The sequence below is a fragment of the Convolutriloba macropyga genome, chromosome 1, assembly GCF_964194025.1.
Source record: "Convolutriloba macropyga chromosome 1, txConMacr16.3, whole genome shotgun sequence".
NCBI lineage: Eukaryota > Metazoa > Xenacoelomorpha > Acoela > Convolutidae > Convolutriloba > Convolutriloba macropyga.
The window spans coordinates 27,813,008-27,827,892 of NC_134468.1; the positions used below are offsets into that span (position 1 = coordinate 27,813,008).

The window sequence follows — 14,885 nt, forward strand, 5'->3', positions numbered from 1 at the left end:
CCTTAAAAACCAATTCGTTTATTTAATGTTATTTTTAGACGTGCAATAATTAAGGTTACAAAGCGATTGGTTTAATATGCATAGCCTCCATTGGCGCAGTTAACTGAAAAAGAATTAAAATTTTTTTTCGTCTTCAAATTTTTTTTCATAATTTGTGTTTCTTGTTTTTTTTAATTAAAGGGAATCTGTAGCGCTGATCTCTTTCTGTTTTTCCATATTTTCTGCTAACTGAAGTGGGCAATCAGCTGAAAACCGGCAGAATGCTGAAATTATAAATTCACCTGAAGCGTCACGATCAATCAACAGAGTATAGAATTGAAAAACAAAACACTTTACCCTTCTTTCTAATCGATTTTTTTCCATTGTTTTCTCTCAAACATCCCATAATTGGTCCTTTTCGACTTTTCAAATAACTCAATTGTCTTATGAAATATAGATGAAGGAAAAATGTGTTTTTCTTTTTAAAACAATAAAGAATTTCCATCTTCTCTTTCTTTACTTAAAAAAGTAATGATAATTTCCCCATAAAATGCCTTTGGACGAAATAGTGTCTGATGTTGGGGCCCTTTTTTCACACAAAATTGTTTGTTCCAGAAGCCAGAGAACACACCAAAGGGACAAATGCATTTTTTGAAACGTTTTCTTGTTTTTTCTTTTTTCTCTTGAAAATTTGTTTTGTAATTCTTCTGTACATAAGGATTATCACACTCGTTTTTTTAGAGTACGGCTCATGGCAAATGAAACCAGACATACTAGTTATATGTTAAAAGAAAGTTTCCAAAATTCATTTTTGTTTTAAAAGAAGAAGGAAATTAAATATTTCTTCGTTTTCATTTGCATCAAACAATTTACCCTCTGTTTAGCTTTTTCGGTTCCCAAGTCCTAAAAAGTTTTTCGTGTGTTGGTTATGTTATAAGTCTATGCAGATACTGAACTGTAAAACTCAAAACGGGAACTATAAAAAGAGAAAGAGCTTACGAAAAGTTAAAAAATTGTTGTTTTCCCCAGTTTTATGTCTTTTGAATACTTTTTTTGGAATACTTTTTTTTTCTCTTCGTTTTTTTTTCAACGAATTCTTACAGTCGAAAGTGATCATTTATTAGTATTTAGTTACTTGACAGTTTTTCCAGCAGTTATTTTAATATTTTTTATAATTTAGTATCCTCAACCCTGACCCCAGCTACCTAAACTTTTCCGCTTCTTGTTTCCCTTCAATTTTTCACTTCATTGAAAATCAGAACTAGCTTCAAAGGGTTAAAGAATGACGTTTCTCGTGTTTTTCTACGATGCGTAAACAAAAGGTGAAAAATTGAATGGAGAAAAGAAAAATGATACAAAATTGAACAATAAGGCACTGGGGATGGGGTGTAAAAGTTATATGCGCACTAAGCTTGAAGGGTATTGATCCCCGTTTGTGGCAAACCTTTACCCTCTGTGGCTAGTGACTTGATATTACTTTCTAGACATTGAGCTTCACAGCTGCAGTGAGGAGTGCAGACAAGAAGACGATCTCTCTTGCGAACAGAAGCTATGCGAACTGGAACCTGAAGCCAGTGATAGATGGGGAACAGTGGCACGGGAGTGAGACATTCAATGTAGAGGCAGGACACACTAAGAACTATGAGCTGGTCTACAAGCCACTCTCTATGACTATCTTGGACGGGAAGAAACACTCGGTTAGTACTAAGATTCCACTGCAAACGTTCTTTCTGATCTCTTTATCTGGAAGCTGTTTAAATTATTTCAGGATTTCTCCTTATCCACCTCCACTCAACGTTTAAGTTTTTTTGAGAATTTTTTCTTTGGCAATATTAAATATGTGTCGTTTCGGTGGCTGTTATGTGTTCCCATAAAAATTAAAGTGTCATAACTTCTGCAAGTGGTACTTTTTATAACTTAAATTGGAGTAAATTGGCATATAAAAATTTATTGTTAGAGGATCTGGCCTCAAATTTTTTATTCTAGGGCACCCTGTTCTTCCCAATGCCAGACGGGAGTGGTCTGTTGTATCAGTTAATGGGCACTGCAGACCATCCGAAGCCATCAGCCAACATCACCCGAGAGATCCCCTGCAAGACACATTACACAGAAATACTCCAGGTCAACAACTGGATGCAGATACAACAGAGATTCAAGGTACTCTCTCATTTTGGTAGGAAATTATAAGAGTTTGTGATAAAGGTATCCGTTCTTGAGACTCGTGTCCTCGAATGCTAATGGGGTAATTAGGTGAACTGCCTCAGATTAATTTGGTTGCCATTACAGAGATAATTTTCGCCTACAATTTTTCAAAGCAATTTGCGGGGCGTGACAATCAGCTGGTGCCAAATAATCTAAATTGAACTTTCCGAGGTCAAAAAATTTTGTTCACAAATTTGTTTAGTGATAGCATTTCAAAGATATAACAACTAAAAATGATTGTGATTTTTGCGTAATTAAGGCCGAACAGCATTAGGTCACAACAATTTGTTCTCCACTGCCTTTTTTTATTCCCCACATTTCAGACATCTTTTCATCAAGAACCGCATTGCTCTTTTTTGGTTATTATGGCTACTGGTACAATCATTTAAAGCGGTACCATCATTGCAGCAAACGTTGACCACGCTATAGTCAACCTGAAGCTATGGTTACGTAAGAGCTCATAATCAAACAGTCAGTTCATGAAGGCATGTCTCAAGTTAGATTCCACTTTGTTCTTTTGTGATTCAGACTTATATTGAGCTGGTGAAGCCGGAGAAGTTGGACAGTGCGACTACTCTGAAAGGACTTGACTTTGTAGAGGTGCCTGCGATGTCCTCTGTAGATTACAAACTCAATTTCTTCGCATACAGAGAGGGTGCATACTCTGCCAAGGTTGGTCACACTCACAATCACTTTTTTTGGAGGGGGGGGGGGGGGGCTTTTGTGAGCCATTGATGCAACAATTATTTGCCTAAATTGGCCATTAACATAGTTTCATTCTGAGGACCGATCTTAGTTTGAAGAGTAGAGGCTACAAATAAGTAAAATTAAAAGTAGAAAAATACTTCACTGTCAAGTATTCGGGTTTTGTCGGGCTGATGAACGCTTTGTTGAGCGCCAATTAGCAACTTAACTTTGTATTCCTAGTCAATATGCCAGAACACTAACCGACCACATTTTTGGCCAGAAAACTGACACAAAATTGGTATTAACATTTCTGTAGAAATATAACATTCTTGTCTTATTTTCCCAATATGTTTTTCTTGTTTAATGGAAACTATTATAGAAAGAATTGAAATTGGGGTTAAGTATTAGATGGGTGAAATAATCGGGATCAAATGATTAGTAAGAATGTAATATGGGAGAAAAGCATTTTATCATTTTCTTTTCGATGCGATCAAAACTTCTGATGTGAACAAAATGTTTTCATGAACATGGGTGAGTGAAACAGTTTAATTAAAGAAGCTAGTAAACTATTTGAAAAGACAGTCTTTTTGTTTGTTGTAATGCTTCGTCGGGTGTCCCGTCTTTTTTCACCCCTCGTAATTTTGCTCTTTATCATTTCACCGAATATTTTTTAATCTTTCAGTTCTCCACGATTTCAATCCTCTATATAATTGGTACCATTAACATTAAAGACTGGTAATATGTAGGGTTTGGGTTAAAAAATGTATTAAAATCCAAAATACGGAATACAAGAGCGGTATTGGGAAAGAGCTTTGGGGTGAAATTTTTGTGGGGTTAAATAACAGAGGGGTGAAGTTGTATAGTGTTAAATTAATCCGGGTGAAAATAATTATAGAATAGTTTCGTTCATGTTTTAAAGTGTTTTTGCAGGTGTCTCTTTCAAACGTAAATTTGTTCAGATCGTATTTGTGAACGAAAAGACACGCGAGTACCAATACTTCCTAGTATCCTTCAAGAGTATCACTCCAGGGGTGTTAAAGACAATAGAGCTCACTTCCACAGTGAGGAAGAGCAACTCGTGTATGTTGACAGTGCCGAATCCTCTCTCCAACACTGTCAATGCCCTGCTCAGCACAAACACACCGGAACTCAATGTCGCATCACCTGTCAGCCTACCACCCGAGGGAGAGGTACACGGGCTTAATATTCGTTTTAAAAAATGTTTTGTGTCTGTTGGGGGGTGGGGGGGGGGGGGGGTGTATAAGCAGGCGCAACTACTATGAAAATGGACGAGTACTGGATTTGAACCGGCATGCCTTACATGCAAGTCTAGTGTGCTAAACAATACACCAACTGGTCTTAAGCTCTCGGATTTGACCATCTCTTATAACACATTTTGTTTTTTTTGTCCTCGATGCTTCATTTCTCTAGAATACTTTGAACAAGTAGAGAGCTTATGATCAAGCTGTTAAGCTTATCTTAAGCATAATAGGCTCACAAATATTTTCTGTAATTTTACACGGTTTTCCGTGTTAAAACGGATTCTATAAATCTCTGTGACGTGAAACATGAAAAATTTGCCGAATCAATCGAAAATTGTGTTGGTATCGACTTATTTCGTGTGACACGAATAAACCTGATATCAATCCTGACAAAATCATATGACATTACACAATTTCTCTTGCAACTTGCGACCAAAATTATCTGAGAATTTTCATTGAATTTGAAATGTTTCACGTTAATATTAAATTCTCTAAAATTTTCAAAGAAGATTGTTGCAGTGGAAGGGTTATAATCAAACTTACATGTTTATTAAAGCAGTTATTTTTTTCCCGAGCAAAATTACTAACAAGTTTCTGAAAAACCGGAAGAGGTTGATAGAAAACTTGAAGCCAATTGAGCTCCTAAATGATGTCAGCTGAGTATATTTCTATCTGTATCTTCCACACGACTTTAGTTTGAAACTAAAATTGAGCTTCTCTAACAAAAACATTGAGCAATTTATAATTTACAGGCTTCGATCCCAGTCGAGTACCTTCCTCTGAAGGAGGGAGAGAGTGTGGGTAGAGTGCAGGTCCAGTGCAATGAGCTGGGTCTGTTCATCTACGAGTTCCGTCTCAAGGCATCTGCCGCTGGACTGGAGCGACCAATGTTCTTCAAGACGACCCTGGGTTCCAACCAAAGTCTATCTGCCAAAGTAGCCAACTACTACAAGAACAAAACAGACTTCTCTTGCCAGGTTAGTGTGAGAAAATACATCTCACATTTGTGAACCTATTGATTAAGTGCTGACGTTTTCGAAAAAAAAAAACAGGATAAGCTTAGATTTGTTCAATGTTATGAATTAGAGGCATCGGGGCTAGACCTAAAAGTATGAATGATTTGCATAGCTCAATCATGAGTTTAACGTACACTGGCGGGAAGCTTAAGTGTAACTAGTGTGTAACGTGTCAATGTCATCATATGTCTGATCTATAGGCGTCAGCTACTATATCACAATATGCTAGTCTCTCAAGTGCTCCATGCATCGATATTACTTGGAAGACATAATTAATCATTTAAAAGACAATTTTTGGTTCTTTGTCGTAGTATTGTGTATTTTAGTTTTTCCGGTGCTCTGTTTTGGTTAGAATCTACCTTATACTGATTTCAACAATCAAAAATCTCAAATTGCGCTGAGTGTGACTACTGAGTGTGACTACCCAATTTTAATATTACCGGTCCGACATTAACTGATCTTGAAATTAGCGTTTTTACCAATGAGAGTGAGGAATTTATCTCGTCTGTGCTTTTCCTAGGCTGGTTTTTGAGAAATAATATTATAAGAACAATAACGTTAACTATGAAAAGACCGTGGTCGACTTATAAAAAGACTACAGGTTGAACATTGGGGTGGGGGGGGGGGGGGGGGGCACTTTTTTAAATGATTTGAGTGATTGAGTCTGTCAGTCAAACTATGTTGTAGATTTCTCCAGTGGATGGTAGCAATGCGACTCAAGACTTCACAGTTGAGAAGACGATCAGTGCTGCTGCTGGCAGTGTCACTGGATCCGAAGTTCCATTTGACGTCACCTACGAACCCTCGGCTGTCGGTGACTTCAAAGCCATGCTAGAGGTAGGTACATTTTCGACCGGACCTCGTCTAGATGGTAGCGTCCGTATGAGATAGTTTGCGGAACATATATTGAATATATAGAAAATGTTGAAACGAAAAATCTTTAAATTTTATGTGTGACTTGAAATTAGTTTTTTAAAAATCAAATAGCAGTTTTGTTGGCGATCCAATTTGGGTGTTTATATGGGTGTCCTGCTTTTTCACCCCTATTCATTTAACCCCTATCATTTAACCCCGATTTATTCACCCCTGTATCAGTTAACCCCTCTATCTTTTGACCCCTCTATCATTTCACCCCGATTTTAATCTTTCTATAAAATAAGGATTATTAAATTAGTAATATATGTAGATCAAATGATAGAGGGGTGAATAAATCGGGGTTAAATGATAGGGGGTTAAATGAATAGGGGTGAAAAAAAGTAGAGCCGTTTATATGGTCATTTGGCTTTATTTTTTTGTAAGATGCAATTTTCACCATAGAACTTAATCAAATGTTACTGTTATAGTTAATAATTTTAGTTCACCTGGGCTAGTAATTAGTTCTTGAAGATGTAGAAAAATTGAAAATTAACTCACTGAATCAATTTTCGTGAAAATAACGTAGTTTGATAGAATTAGCGTTTGATATTTCCGCCTTATTTTAAATTGCAGCCAAATTTATTTGAAGTTGTGGATAGCCAAAAATTACTGGTTAACTGGCACTAAAGCAAAAAATGTATGTTCAAGGTGTCCTCGACCACTGCCGGAGACTTCCAAATTCCCCTGTTCGCATCCTGCCTGCCCCCTAAACCCCAGGGTCCTTACGTGATCAAAGCCAACTCCAGCACTGCGATCCTCTTCAAAAATGTCTTCAACCAACCTGTCAATTTCTACATGACCACAGACAACAAATGTTTCTCTGTCAAAGACTCGGACACTATTCGGGCTAAGAAGTCGCACAGCATTATGGTGTACTACGAGGGCAACCCTGATGGGAGTAAAAATGCAAAAATGGGAAAATTGAAGGTCTACTGCCCACGGGAGCTCACGAATGGGGAAAACATAGTTTGGATATTCTATTTAAAAGGAGTCACTCCATAGCGCTTCCAAAAATATGAAAAATGATTCAAATTTGCAGCTCAAGACTCATGCTAGTTCTATCACGCTTTAGAGAACCCTATTTTATCATGGTGTATAGAAAAACTTATTGATCATTGTTAAAAAATTTATTGCTCATTGTTTAGAAATGTAAATGCCGTGTATATAGCAGCCAAAATTGTACATAAAATGTTCAAATTCAATTCAATGATGGGAATTGACAAATCAAAACCTGTGAATGATGTCATTTTGAGGCAAGAGAGGTAGTTTAAGGATCAACTGTTGTATGAACAACAAAGGCAACTGTGCTCTAAAACAAAGAGATTAGAAAGAAACTTGATTTCATTCTATATTAACGAGCACTGACGCTGTCGGTCATAGAAAAACATCGTTGTTTATTCTCCGCTGAAAGGCAATTGAAATAGGCAAACGACAACTCAAAAATAAGGAATTAATCACAACTCTTACTGGAGTTCGAAAAACAGATAAATAAAACAGAATTTAGTTTCTGAGAGCACATGGAGGCTGGGTTAGGTTCGTTTAAATATAATGTTACAAACAAACTCATCCTAAAAATATTTCATTTTTATTTAGTAGGTTCATAGAATAAAAAAGAGAAAACACCGCGTGGAAACAAAACTTGAGAAACTAAAATAATGAAGCAGAAACTGTTTATTTTTTATAACAACCAATCAAATGAGAGAACTTCGAAACCTGCCAACAAAATTTTGTGCCAAAAATTTTCCATCAAGCTTTAGAAATTAAGCGGAACCAGAATATAGTGCTAAGTAAGCATCAATATTTTCAAAACAATTAAAAAGGGAATAATTACTACTTACAAATTTCGAACAACAAAATTTTCTATTTGTTTGAATCAACTTTCTAGAACTTTAGCAAATGATAAAGCATAATAGATTATCTGTGTTCTCCAGTTTCAGAGACTGTGAGAAATGGTTTTTAGCGGAAAATGTTAAAATTTAATTTATTAATCAATTGCTCTCAAACGATGTTTGTAGCAAACTTATTAGTACTGTGGTCTTTTGAACGCTATTGTTCACTTGACCGATTTTTCATCTGACCCATTTGACTTTTCGTCTTCAAAAATGGGATATACAGGTACCGCCCAAAGGGTATTAAGTTCTCTTGGAGCCTTTCAGCTCACTTATCTTCAAGTATGCGATTCACAGAAACTGTTTTGCAAAGGTATACCTATGGTATGAAGAGCGGTTCTTACAGTTTTACCCCCCCCCCCTCCCCTCCATCTTTACATTGACTTTTTACACAAATTTTTATCAATCAGATTTTTAACTATTGAACTTAGTTTTGGACTTTAGGGAAAACATCAACTTTACTACTAAAAGCTGCTGTAGCTGAGATGAATGAAGCTATTATCGGATTTTCGTTTTTTGTTAAAGTTCATATTACGACTTATAATTTTGTGACGTTTATGTTTGTTTGGTATTAGCTTTGATTTTTTAAACTGCCCTCGAACAAAGTTTGTATCAATTAAATCGCTAGCTCTTTCCTGTTTTTGTTTTAATTTTTCGTTTGAAGAAGCTTTTGTATTACCTATTTGATATTTCGCGAAGCACTTGGATAGCATTAAGTGGCCGAGGAGCACTCTTAGAGCCTCACGCTTCACTAGTCTCCAAGAATGCGAGTCACCAATACTTTTTTTGAGGAGACAAATTTATGATCTGAAGGTCAGTTCTTAATCTCAGAAGATTGACTCACTCAGCCAACTCAGACAGATACACACACAATTGCACACACACACAACACACACACACGCTCACAAACAGACACAAGCACACACACACACACTACACACACAATTACACACACACACAAACACAACACACGCACACACATACACACGCATTCACACACAACATATACACACAAATTCATACACACACACTTGCAAACATACATAACAGAGACACAACGCACACACACAAGCGCGCGCACACACAGCACACACAGAGACACACACGCAAGCACACACACACACAAACACACACAACCGCACACAACACACACAAAAGTACATACACAGGCACACACACATGCGAACACACAACACACACTCACACACAGACACGCACACATACACACAACACGTACACACAGTTGCATACACACACATGCACACACACACACACACACACACACAAACAAACGCGCACGCACACACGATGGTCACACCCGAATGCGAACATTTCTAAGCCCCAGCTGACTACCGAAATCAACCATTCGCCCGGTTGTTGTAGATCCATTCGCCCGACGTTAGACAGTTACGTTTTTGTATGTTACCACTCGTTATAATTTTCCAGCCTGTAGTAAATCTAAAACTATGCAACGCAAAGTTTGCAAAAGACTATTAACAAAAAGGTATTAAATATAAGAAATCGGACAGACTATAGATTTCAGTTCTGAGAGCAAGTACTCTACATAATTTTTGTTCAGCACTGCTGAGATACTACAACCTTAACTGCAGTATTGACAAAGATAAATAATGACGGAGAAAAAATTAGTTTCCAAGATTTTTTTTTTCAAAAAATAGCTTTAGCACTTTTTTTGTGCAATTCACTTAGCTTTTTCTGTTCAAGTTGTAAATCAGTGGTTTGTCTGTATGAAATATTCTAGCTGGGACCACGAGCTTTTTCAGGTGTTGGAGTAGATTCTATTGAGCTTGAAGCGATTGTTCAAAGAAAAGCAACTAATAAGTTGAAAAAATTTTTGTCGTGTTTTTTTGTGTTATGAAAAGTTTTATTTTGAATTATAAATTGCAAACAAGGAGTTAAATTTTTAAATTGGAGACTACTCAAACAAAAATCGAATAAAACTTGATTGATTCAATTAAATATGATCAATATGCTAATAATGTTTTTCACAAAGTTTTCTAATTATAGGGCATTTTATTTCTTTAATTTTTGATGCTTACATTTTCATTCATTGAGCAATTTTTTTCGTATTTTATATAAAAGATATTATTATAAAAATATCGGTTGCTAAGAAACTGAAAAATTTTGATTATTGGCAAACTTTGAAACACAAAAACTAATAAAACTTAGCTTACAAGCTGAGTTTGCGCAAAGCATCTTCAGAAACTTTAAATATTTGTAAAATTTAGAGATGAATATATTTTCAAGGAAGTGATGCTTCTTTCAATCTTTCAAATTTATCCGGGTTTTTGAAATATTAGCGATTTCAATGGCACACTCTACTGAAAATGATGCTATTTTACTAAAAACTGTCCAATAGCACAAAATCTTCCCATTTTTTACATATTTTTAACACTTTAAAAAGTTTGAGATTGAAATTTACGGTTCTTTCGATTGCATCTTTGACCTAGATCTGTGGATATTGAGATATTGAAACTAGCTTAATTTTTGTAGCGTATGGATAGAAAATTACGAGCGCCAAAATTCCATTTTATTGTAAAATTTTAAAATTTTTGCATTTCATTTTTTTTTAAAAAAAGTTTATTTGCAAATGCTTCTAATGTTGATTGATTTTAGCATTGCAGGTAGGTTTTGTTCACTTTATTATCATTATTTTAATTGTGAATGTCTATTTTAGAGTAAAACTTACAAATTTAGTGCAAAATTAACATAAATTAAGGCAAAAATGAATACTAAGAACTCTTCTTGAAGATTGGATTTCCAAACTCTTCTTCCAATAAGACTACTTACAACTGCACTCAAAAACATATCAGTCAACCAGAATTGACTGAACAAGAGAAAACGAGGTGAGCATATACTACATGCCCCCAATTACGTAATGTTCGGAATAAAAAGTTTGAAAGTTTCGAACTATATAAAAAAACTCCAAAATTTATTCAAAATTATTAATGAGATTATAAGATTGTAAGATTCAGAAGATAAACGGTTGCTTACGAATACTTTAGGTTTGCCTCTTTATTTGCGTATTCTTTATAAGCGACATTTACGTGTGATTTTTCATCAAAAAGATGTGTTGTACCCATTGAACCCCACCCCTCCACTATATTATAACCCCCCGTCATGTTTCTACGTTTACCATTATGTTTACCATGATGGGGGCTACGTTATTTGGCCACTAAGCTGTGGGGCTATGATTGGAAAGACCCGAAAATTATATGACATGGCATAAACTACTGAAAGTTCTTGCGGATTAAATGAGCTATAAGTCCTACTGACTGCAAATCGTGTAAATCGGACATGGTTAAATCTGCAATGCTAAGAGTCGTTGCTGCTTATTTTTTATGCTAATGAATTTTTGCAAGCATCCTGGCAACATCTAGAAAGCAGTAAATCATTAGCAGACTTTGCATATTTAATATATGGCTGCCTATAATCTTGTCTCAACCTTGAATATTTGTTTGCTATCTAGCTACACCAGCCAAGATTGATATAAAATCATTAATAAAAAATAATTTATGTTCTCAAAGGCAAAGTGAACAGGTTTTTGGTATTCCCTGCAAATGATATATTGGCATTTTAAGTGCCACTTTCAAGGTAGCATTGTCAGTTATACGGAATTTCATTATACTATGTAATCAGAACAAAACAAATACGCTAATAAAAATTTACGTTACTAGTACTGTCTGTTGTTTATTCCGCTTTTCCTTTTTCCATATGTTATTTTATGTAGTTTGTTTTGAGACAGTTGTTTGCACAAGGAAAGAATTTGTTCAGTTTTATTTACTGGTTTTTGTTTGTGCTGAAAATGCGCGACGTGTGGTGTCCGTATTGACATTCCATGGTCATTCTGACAGGTAAAGTTGGTAGAATGCAATCTGTGCATGGAGAGAGGTTAAAGAGAAACGGAGACAGAGGTACAAATTTGATTTGTTGGGCAAACGCGCCGCCCGCTTCTTATTAATAATAATAGAGACACAAACATACAAGTACCACAATTAGATCCAGTTGGCAAACATGCTGTTGTTCCGCTCCAGTCCCAACCCCTCCTGATTCGATAGCTGTAAAACATCAGACCGCATTTGGACGTGAAGATTGCGCTTCTAAGCCTAACGGATTTCGAGCGCGCGATTATGCCTTTCGAATTACAGTAATCATTTAATCGTTTAGTTCGCGGAACTGCCGTCTAAGTGTCTTTTGCTTTTACTTATTTTGATAATTCGGAAATTTTTGTCCGAATTGCAATTCTGCAGAAATCAGTCATAGTTTTGTCTGGCTAACAGATATTTCACTTTAAATTTGCTTTAATTTAGCAGTTTATATAGGATTTTGCATTTTGGCAGAAACTTACAATTTCGCCATTCAACGTGCAATTTGTAAGTTCATAGAAGTTAATTTTTTATCAATTGTGAAAAAAATTTGTGGGATTTTATAAGATAGCAACCCCGTCTGGATCCGGGTTTTTTACCTGATAGATAAAACAGTGGAAAAACAATCAAAAATTATTTTTAAATTATTAATTATTGCTGCATTGAATGACAGATGCAACTATCCTGAGTTTGAAGCAGGTATTTCTGATTTCCATTGGCGTTTCGTCGCACAATCTGGGAACAATAATTTATGAACCGCATAGTGCTATAACAGCGTAAGATTTTGTGTCAAACATTTTAAAATTGAACTGAATGAAACTGAATGCTTTTGTCTACCTGATTAAATCGGGGATATAATACATATTAATGAGATCATGCAAGACGAAAACTTTTCTCAGAACTCGCGTAAAGAAATCAATCTTAAAATAGGCTATATAACATTTAATGTATCCCACACGCTTGCAACAAGAGAACATTTTTGTTTAGCAAAAAAATCCTGTCTCTTCTCTAGCTGATGGAACCAAAACATTGCTGATGTGTATCATTGTCATCCATTTAAAAATTTTCTCAAAAGCGAGATCTCACAATCTATTGATCGTCAGTTATATTACACCACGTATTACTTGCAGCACTTTATTTTTTAAGCATCGCCTGCAAATCATCGATAGAAAAACTATTACTAACTATTGCAAAAGAAGCAGCCATCGAGGCGGTTGAGTTGTTTGGTTCAAAGCAGTTGGGAGTTGCTGTCAAGGGAGGTGCCGAGAGCATAGTGCATGCCACAAAAACAACCTTCAAAAGAATGAAGAGCGTAAAAATTGGTGGCATACTTCAAATTGATTTCAGAAACGCATTTAATTCAGTGAAGCGCAGTCATCTCCTCGGCTCAACAAAAGTTTTGATGCCTAGTATAATTTCATTTGCATCCTTTTGTTACTCGAAACATAGTGATTTGTTCTTCAATAGCTCAATTGTTGACAGTCAGACAGGAGTGCAACAAGGTGATCCACTAGGTCCACTTTTGTTTTCATTGGCCATATGGCCTCATATTGACGAAATCGAAAGCAAAATACCGAATCTTTTGCAACATTGCTGGTATCTCGATGACGGATTTATTGCAAGAACCGAGATCGAACTTTGTAAAGCATTAGAAATTCTCTCAGAATCAGGAGAAAAATTTGGTTTGGAACTCAGGAAGGATAAGTGCGAGCTATGGTCATTCGAAAGCATGACAAAAAATGACAGTTTGATCAAGAGGAACTGTGTAGATGGAATTGAAATTTTTAGGAGCTGCTATAGGATCTGACGCTTTTGTTTCCTCTTGTTTACTCAAACGCGTTACAAACTTAGAGGAACTTCAAGACAATTTAGCATATGTAGACGATCCTCAATGTGCTCTTGGTATTTTGCGTTTTTGCCATGGTGCTCCCAAAATGGTCTACTCTTTGCGATGCAATTCTCCTTCGGACGAATCAAATCAAATCCTTCGAAAAATTGATTCGGTTCAGCGTGCAACCTTTGAAAGTATTCTTGGAGTTTTGTTGTCAGACACCTCTTCGGACCAAGCATTCCTTCCAATCAATAAAACCGGTGTAGGAATAAGACGATCAGCAGATCCAGTTCAGGCTGCATACGTCGGATCTGTTTTTCAATCCTCTGTTCTTGTAGAAAAATTAACAGGCCATAATCCAACTGAAGACATCTCATTTGTTAAAGCAGTTGAAGAATTGAGCGAAATTGCGACGACAAATCCTTCTCAAAGAAAAATTCAGGAGGAACGTGATAACTCATCCTTTGACAACTTGTTAGGAAAACAAAGTTCCATAAGGGAAAAAGCTCGCTTACAATCTCTTTCTCTACCGCAGTCTGGGGCCTGGTTATCCGCAGCCCCCATTCCAGCTCTGGGACTACACCTATCTTCCAATGAGTTCCGTCTTGCCCTCAAATATCGACTGGGTGTAAAATTGTACGAGAACGAGAGAAAATGTCCTTTTTTGTAAATCTGGGACTCTAGATGTAATGGGCGACCATGCGGTGTCATGCCATGGTCGCGGTGACATGATCTCTCGTCATGATCGTATACGAGACAAAATTATATCAGCTTGCTCGGGAGCTCTTTTGTCACCCATCTCTGAACAGAAAAGTTTACTACCCGACAATAACTCCAGACCGGGCGATATCTTCTTACCTGTATGGAATAATGGTCTACCAGCAGCTTTAGACGTTACCGTCACTTCTCCCTTGCAGTCAAGCCTCATTATAAATGCGTCGGAGAAGAGTGGTTACGCTCTGTCAGCTGCTGAGGACAAGAAGTACGAACAGTACGCCCAGAATTGTATTGAAGTCGGAATTCAATTCATTCCTTTGGCTTTCGAAACGTTTGGAGGATTTTCAGAGACAGTTCGTAAGACCCTTAAACGAATCGCTACTCTGGCTGATAACAGAAATTTGCAGCCGGCGAGGTTGTCGTTAGCCTTCAGTAGGTTATCTCAATCAGTCTCTGTTACAACAATTCGGGGGTCTGCAATCATGCTCCTTGCAAGGGATGCG

General features: G+C 36.5%; 1 protein-coding gene across 8 annotated transcripts in view; it reads left to right on the top strand.

Moving 5' to 3' along the window:
* LOC142337496 (hydrocephalus-inducing protein-like) overlaps positions 1-7,302 on the top strand; it is a 389,940-nt gene extending 382,638 nt beyond the window's left edge. For all 8 annotated transcript variants that reach the window (XM_075386772.1, XM_075386789.1, XM_075386781.1 and 5 more), the window contains 7 exons: positions 1,464-1,676; positions 1,966-2,136; positions 2,710-2,853; positions 3,828-4,058; positions 4,883-5,107; positions 5,834-5,983; positions 6,710-7,302. In XM_075386772.1, the coding sequence (XP_075242887.1) occupies positions 1,464-1,676; positions 1,966-2,136; positions 2,710-2,853; positions 3,828-4,058; positions 4,883-5,107; positions 5,834-5,983; positions 6,710-7,063 (1,488 nt within the window). In that variant the 3' untranslated portion in view covers positions 7,064-7,302. The remainder of the gene's footprint in view (positions 1-1,463; positions 1,677-1,965; positions 2,137-2,709; positions 2,854-3,827; positions 4,059-4,882; positions 5,108-5,833; positions 5,984-6,709) is intronic.
* Positions 7,303-14,885: the final 7,583 nt, after the last annotated feature.